The 7589-nt window shown below is 45.8% G+C and overlaps 2 protein-coding genes across 13 annotated transcripts in view; both read left to right on the top strand.

Annotated features, from left to right (window-relative positions):
- Nucleotides 1-5814, top strand: part of CMKLR1 (chemerin chemokine-like receptor 1) — a 16736-nt gene extending 10922 nt beyond the window's left edge. For 7 of the 12 annotated variants that reach the window (XM_042441427.1, XM_042441428.1, XM_042441424.1 and 4 more), the window contains one exon: nt 3196-5814. In XM_042441427.1, coding sequence (XP_042297361.1) covers nt 3199-4275 — 1077 coding nt within the window. In that variant the 5' untranslated portion in view covers nt 3196-3198 and the 3' untranslated portion in view covers nt 4276-5814. Of the gene's footprint in view, nt 1-1211; nt 1255-2751; nt 3088-3195 lie in introns of those variants that run through there. The other 5 variants (XM_042441420.1, XM_042441419.1, XM_042441421.1 and 2 more) reach the window with 4 other exon arrangements.
- The window catches only part of HECTD4 (HECT domain E3 ubiquitin protein ligase 4), a 426162-nt gene that overhangs the window by 80241 nt on the left and 338332 nt on the right, over nt 1-7589 (top strand). The gene's annotated exons all lie outside the window — the stretch shown is intronic.

The following is a 7589-nucleotide window of genomic DNA, read 5'->3' as shown; positions in this document are numbered from 1 at the left end:
GTGAGGGGGAGGAGGCAGTGTGGGGGCGCGCTGAGAGGGCGGGGGAGGGCGGAGAGGGCGGCACACGGCCTCCCTCTCCGCCCCCTCCGCCCTCAGAGCGGTCAACCCAGCTGCGGTGGGGGCAGCAGCAGGACCAGGCAGGGGCCGGTTCCAAGGCCTTGGTGGGCCGGATGCGGCCCGCCTGCCGTAGTTTGCCGACCCCTGCTTTAAGGGAGCAGGAGGCACTGAGAAGAGAGGGGTTTTGAAAAAGACGTGTGTTGACATGTGTGGAACAGAGGGACTGCTGTTTTCCAGGCTGTAAATCAGCTCCATTTGGAGATTGCATCCTTTAGTGCTTTCTCCTGAGGGTCCTTGTACCTGTACACAACAAGGGCTTCTTGTCTCTGCTTGTCCATGTCTATCTTGCCATGAACTTTGGGGACCATTAAAAGATGCTTAGGAGTCAGAATGCTAAAAATCTGTGGCATGAAAATGCCCAGAGAAGACAGCACAGAAGGGAGGGAGGTTTGGAGAAAGCTCTGGTATGGAAGGCCAGAATGGAGGGAAGTCCAAAGACAAGACGTTTTTCATACAGTGCCTTGGAAACCCTTCATTCTTTTCCTGCAAGATTAAAAGCCACATTCTGGTAATAAAGATATAACATCGTATCTGCATTTCCATGATTGTTGGGTCTCAGGACTTGGATATTTCTGCAAAGGCCAGTAAAAATAGAGAGATATGCATTTTTTTTCTTTTAAAGAAATTTTAAATGTTGTTTCCAACAACAAGAAACGCTGTTTTGGGCACAAAAATACTAGGCGTGAATCTTGTGCAGAATCACTCCCAAATTATTATTATTATTATTATTATTATTATTATTATTATTATTTATATAGCGCTGTAGATTTGCACAGTGCTGTACATAAAACAATAAGTATATAAGAGAAAGCCTGCCTATGGCGTACAATCTAAGAGATAATAGGATAATACATATAAAATACATAGTGCTACAGGAAATGGTTCAATAAAACAGGGAACAAAAGAACACATAACAAATGATAGTCATGCAATGCCTGGGAAGGCTTCTCTGAACAGGATGGTCTTCAACTCTGTTTTGAAGCTGGTTAATGAAGTGATGGCTCTTGCTTGTGGGGGAAGAAGGTTCCAGGAGTGAGGGGCAGCAAGTGAAAAGGGGTGAATCCGGGATGGGGCAGAGGAAATCCTGGGCTGAGACAGCAGACCTTGACTACCAGAACGGAGGGCCCTGGTGGGAAGGTGAGGAGAAAGAAGGTCTGATAACTAAGGAGGGGCCAGTCCATGGAGGGCTTTAAATGTGGACAGCAGGAGCTTATACTGAATGTGGAAAGGGAGAGGGAGCCAGTGAAGGGATGCCAACACAGGAGAGATGTGGTCAGAGCGGTGGGCGGATGTGATAATGCGTGCAGCTGAATGCTGGACAGAAATTAAAGGACGGAGGTGAGAAAGAGGAAGCCCAGCCAGGAGGACGTTACAATAATCAAGTCGTGAGACCACTAAGGCATTTGAAAACTGTGCAATTTTCATGACTTCTTACAAGAGGAAGAAAACTCTTAACATTACTCCTGTTTTTATTCCCTGTCGTGATTTGGCCGTGGCAGACCAGTTTATCCACTGCTGCCCTACTTTCTCAGCTGCTTTGAAAATGTCCTGCTTACTCCCACCTCATCCCCCTTTATCCTCTGCTTATATCATTTGCTGCAAACCGAGTTGAAAATGCAAAAGAAGTTGGCAGTCAGCTAATACCGCAAGGGGGAGAGGAGAGGACAGAACATTTACCCTTCCCTGTAGACTCTGGCAAAAGCAAAGTGCTGCAGCCTCTCTGAGCTGGTGTGTTCTTCCTCATTCATAACTTCTGCCATCTTGACCACACTCTGACGGTGCTTGGTTAGCCATGTGTGTCCTGATTTTCCTCTGTGAAATGTTGGAGATTATAGTATGGTGTCATACTGTATATCTGGAAAATCCCTGGAGGGATTGGTCCTAGGGCCTGAGGCGTCTAACCCCCCATGTTTTATGTTCATTTTTTGCTGGGATGCTCCAGTGGTTTGAGTGGGAACGTGGCTGTCCTAGAAAGCCTTTGTGCATCTCATGTTCACAAGAACATCGTAGTTTGACCCAGGACTTCCGTTTTAGCCAAAAATGCAGCTGAAAATCAGAAGCAAAGTGCTGTTCTGACACTAAACCTGAACTCTATCTGGCTTGTACCTCCAGGAACCTTTGTGGCTTTAGGTTGAGTTAAAACATAAATTTTATATTAACAGCTGTATTGTCTTTGACATCAGTTTTGAGTATTGTAAGTAATGGTTAGTTATCACCATTAAAATTTCAAACCTCACCAGGGCCTTTATGTCAGCGGAGGTGAGGGGGGGGGAAGCGGTTCGTCTTCTATTTATTACGTGTTGAATTATTTACAGTGATGCACTTTGCCTGCCAGAGTATTTTTTTACCCACTTTGTTAAATGGCAACTGGAGAAAGAAAGAAAAAAAGACGATCACGTTTCAAACACCCTTTTATCTGAGGCGGTACCGTACCAGCCAACATATCGCAGATGGAAACCAGGCCATGTGTGGCCAAGCAACCTTTGAGTGTGGTCAAGATGGCCAAAGTGATTTATAAGGAAAGACAGACAGGTTAGGAGAGGCTGCAGCAGTTTGCTTTTGCTCTAGTCTACTGGGAAGGGCAAGAATAGCACATGAACTTGCTTTTGCCTGAGTCTACAGGGAAGGACAAGACACTGCTCTCTCTTTCTGCTGACTTAGCTGAGTGCTAACTTTGAACTCAGTTTGCAGCAATTGAAGAAAGGTGAGGACAAATGGGCCCACGTTTCCCAACCTTGTTATAGAACATTAGAAGAGTGAGGCACATGGGTTTGTCACGTTCTTTCAACCTGAATCTGTCTCCCTCTTTCCTACTCTCCCAGGACATTAGTTCAGCTCAGTTTGGTTCTTTTCTCCATCTCAAGGAAGATGGCGCAGTCAGTTGGCAAGGCCTAGAAGACTGGCTGCCCAATGCTCTCTTCTTTATCCATTGGTCTCAATAATGATAGTCTTATTTGGCTTATAGAGGCGGTGAGTTTGTCTACTTAACCATATTCTTCCTGGGTTTCTGACCCTTGCATACTGTAAATTTGTGTTGGCATTACATTCATTTATTTCCCCCAATCTGTGTTCCAACAGGTCATGGAGGTTGCGGATAACTATTCCGATGATTACTTCGACTACTATGACTGGAATCACAGTTTTACCACTGAGGAAGCCCATCGAGAGGAATCAGCCAGGGACTTCAAGTCCACTGTTCAAATCCTTGCCGTTCTCATCTACAGTATCACTTGCCTCCTGGGCTTAGTGGGCAATGGATTGGTTATTGCGATGATCATGTTCAAGATGAAGAAGTCGGTCAGCATCATTTGGTTCCTCAACTTGGCCGCCGCAGACTTTCTGTTCAACGTCTTCCTGCCCTTAAACATTGCCTACACAGCCATGAACTACCACTGGGTCTTTGGAAGAGGCATGTGTAAAGTCAACTCCTTGCTTCTCAATCTCAATCTGTACACCAGCGTCTTCCTTCTGACCACCATCAGCTTTGATCGCTGCATGTTGGTGGTTTGTCCAGTCTGGTCTCAAAACCACCGGAACGCTAAGAGCGCATGGTTGCTGTGCGCGCTCATCTGGACTCTTGGTTTCTTCATGAGTTCACCTTCCCTGGTTTTTCGAGACACTGCGACGGTTCAGGGCAGCGTCATTTGTTTTAACAACTTCTCCTTATCCAGGTCTCCATTTGACCACTCGCTGGGTGAACTGAGACATACAACGGTGACAATAGCTCGGTTCCTTGTGGGTTTCATCGTACCACTGACTGTGATCACCGTGTGTTACATCATTATTATCGTCCGGCTGAAAAGGAACCGCCTTGCCAAGTCCAAAAAGCCCATGAGGATCATTATTGCCATCATTGTGACCTTTTTCTTATGTTGGTGTCCCTACCACGTGTTCTACCTCCTGGAAACGCAACACCATGCCGTTCCAAGGTCTGTCCTGGAGTTTGGGGTCCCTATTGTCACTGCGATTGCTGTTTCCAACAGTTGCATGAACCCAGTCCTTTATGTCTTTTTGGGCCAAGATTTCAAGAAATTTAAGATGACTGTTCTCTCCAGGCTGGCCAACGCACTGAGTGAGGACACTGTTCACTCAACGCTCCCCCGGCGGAGTTTCACAAAACCCTGGTCGATGACTGAAAAAGAAACAATTTTATCCTGAGCTCCAGACCACACTGACAGATCATGAGTGACTGGTTTGTCCACAGAGACAGATAAGGGGCAGAGTGATGTGGAGGGATGTCCAACTGGGATCCAGTGCTCCCAGCAAGAGCCTTCTTGTCTTCTTCTCAATGGTTTCAAAATGAGTATGAATTTGTCTCAATGAATTTGTTTACTTGTGATCAGGAGATTTGCTGCGATTCCTGTTGTTATGCATCATATCTGTAAATACCCACAAAATAGCTTTACAAATTCTGTGCCATAAGCTCTGGTCCTTTATCTAGATAAGCAAGTTTTGGGGCTGATTTGGGTCTGAGTCTTGTAGCCTCTGTACTGCCTCTTCCCAGTTCTCAACAGGGCTGTGGAGTTGGTAGCTTTGACTCCGACTCTTCTGTTTTGCAACTGTGCAGCTCTGACTTTGACTCTGACTCCTTCATGAATGGCAAATGTTTATTAATTGGCAACACCAAATGTACTGCAATAAAATGGGAGCACAAGGCATTTCTTCACCACTGCAGGAATCATCAGCCCTGTTTCTTGGCCATTATGCACCATGAGAAGTTATGATGGAGGAAAGAAGCAAGCATCTATGCAGGCCATGTCTGCTGGTTCCAAAATTAGATCAGTGGCTTTGCCAGTTTGTTATCAGCAGACAAACCCTTTAGCAGTTCCACTGAACCACATGCAAATGGTGTCAGGTGTAGGAAACAAAAAAACAACCCTTTATGCTAAAACAACAACAACACGCCCCTCAACTGTATTTTTAGACTTAAAATCTGTGCACAATGTAGGGTGCAGTTGGACTTTTTTCTTTGGTGCGGGATTTGCATCCCCACTTTGAGGCTGCAGAAGTGGCGCGATGCATGTGTCGCAACTGGGCATGGTTGCCCATTGATGTGCAGTGCATATTTGATTGGGCAACAGCGCAATTTTCTAACAAGGTGTTGTTGCACAACTGCCACTCCAGGAGTATAAAGTTATCCGGTCTCTCATTGACGGAGGCTCTGGGCCAATGGTGTAACCACCAGATAGCCCACTGTGACTGGCCCCAGGGCAAGGACCATAGGCACCAAGAGAGCGCCACTCTTCAGAACAAGTGTGACTTATCTTACCATGTTACCATGTGGAGGGTTCCCCCACCCAGCCCATTGACTAAACCCACTGACCTCCTTCAAACCTTCAGCCAGAAACTCAAACTGAACCTTTTGCTCATACTCAGAAAATTCTGGAATGATTCATATTTTTTTAAAGAGCTGTGATTTTCGGGTTTCTAAGCCAGTTGTTAGATTGTACCGCATTCCCACATGGGCAGACAGATAGCAGACAACCAGCCCTTGGTCTTCTAACACATATTCCTAAGCAGCCAATTTTTACTAATGGTTGCTCTAGTGAATCTACGAAAAGGTTGCATCTGTCGCTATGCATGCATAGACCTGTGCATTTCCACACCATAAATCATGCTCCAGGGATTTGTTGTTTCCTATAGCCTGTCAGGTAACTTTCTTGCTCTTCTTGTTGTCTTTTCTGGGAGATTTCATAGTCCATTAATAAATCTTTTCTATAAAAGGTGGGCTGAGCCGTTCTGTCAATCCAATTTCACGCACAGTTAATTTGAGAGATAATTCATGATTTCCCCCCCACTGACTGGATGACTGTGGTGATCGGATGTCGGCGTTGGGCTTACATATCGGTGGGCCAATTTCACCGACACAAGATCCAACAAAACCACCTTGAAGGATGCAGGCAAAGTAAAAGAAATGTAAAAGAAAGAGAGTCAAGGGACCCTGGGCAATGCCACTGGGTGCCCCTCGCCCACAGTCATGGTGGACCTCCATGTTCTACATTAGCTTAATCACCTGAAAAAAATTCCAGACTAGAGGCTCAGGTCATCTCCTTTCTGTTTCTGACTCAGTTTAATTTGACCTCAGAAAAAGTACTCTGGGGTAAGTATTTCACCATAAAGTACTCGGAGAACATATTTCAGGTGAAAGTAACACAAGTACATGAATGTCTACTTCTGTTCCTTCCCACCAGGGCTGCCAGCTCAAGACTGAGATTCAGGACCAAAACTTGATTTGTAGGTTTATGAAGCACCAGCATTCAGTCAGAGAAGGCCAAAGACCCCCGGGACTCCATAGAACGGAGCTCCAGCCTTTAAAGTAGTGTCAAACTGCATTATTTCTACAGTGTGGATGCACCCCAAGACAACCAAAGCTCTGGAAACCACCAAGCCTGCAAATAATGGCTTGGGTAGTTGGGTATGCTTAGTTTGGAGATGCCAAAAATGGTAGAAGCAGCATCCATTCTGCAAAACAGTAACAACTCCTATAATAAGATGGATGTGACAAATTATGTAGACTCCTCCTTTGGGCGCCAGGGTTTCTGCCGCAGGCGTCTCTTTCATATCTTAAACCCAAACTTGTTCCAGTTGCCAGCTGACCAGAAAAGGCACCTTCTCCTGCTCCTGTGCATCTAGCAGCTGCTGCACGACAGAAATCAGGTAAGATGTGTGGATTTCAATTGTGTTTTTAAAATATATATACTATTCTTTCAGGACCAAATGTTCCCAGCCTGGCAATGAGCAGCATTGCTTGCTACTCTCTTTCTGTTGCAAGAGGGCAGAGGGGCGAAGGCCAGCGTGCAAGGTTTGCAAACATTGCGTCGGCAGGTTGCATGCCCTTCTTGCAGTCCCATAATACCTTGCCTGATCCGTGGGCATTAAGGACTAAGCTGCTCAAGGACTCGGGGAGGTTGTCCTGGGGCTCTTCTGTCTCTCCCTCTATCTGGATATTAATGCATTGATTATCTTCTCCTTTGAAATCCAGTCCACCTGTTTGGAAACAGCAGGTGGGCGGGCGACTTCCCTCACTCTTCATTTGGCAATGAGCGGGAGTCTTTGTTTGCTCTCTTTCTACTGTACATAATATTTAATTAAGTGCTAAAAGGTACGGTCCCAGAATCCTATTAACTCAACATGCGTAGAGGTCAAAAGCTTGTCTAAACCATGCTGAAAGAACAGAAGGGTTTTATTGCTTGCAGGAGAGAAAGCTGTCCTCTATGCCTACCCATGGCTGAAAGAAATGTCACTCAGAAATACGCTTGTCCTCTCTCTGGAAAATGCCAAGCAGGCAGCATGGAAAAGCATCAGCAAGAGAGCTGTCTGACTCTCTTAAGAGTGTTGGGGTAAAAAAGCAACCCCATGCCGTCTGACAAGAAGGGCAGCAACTAAAGCAAGGCACGTGAATGCAATGAGAATGGAGGGGGGACAAAACCAAGGAAAGTGGTACCACAAAGGAAAAAAGGATCAGAAGCATG

The sequence above is a fragment of the Sceloporus undulatus genome, chromosome 10 (assembly GCF_019175285.1).
Source record: "Sceloporus undulatus isolate JIND9_A2432 ecotype Alabama chromosome 10, SceUnd_v1.1, whole genome shotgun sequence".
NCBI lineage: Eukaryota > Metazoa > Chordata > Lepidosauria > Squamata > Phrynosomatidae > Sceloporus > Sceloporus undulatus.
This window is presented reverse-complemented; position numbering and strand designations above follow the sequence as displayed.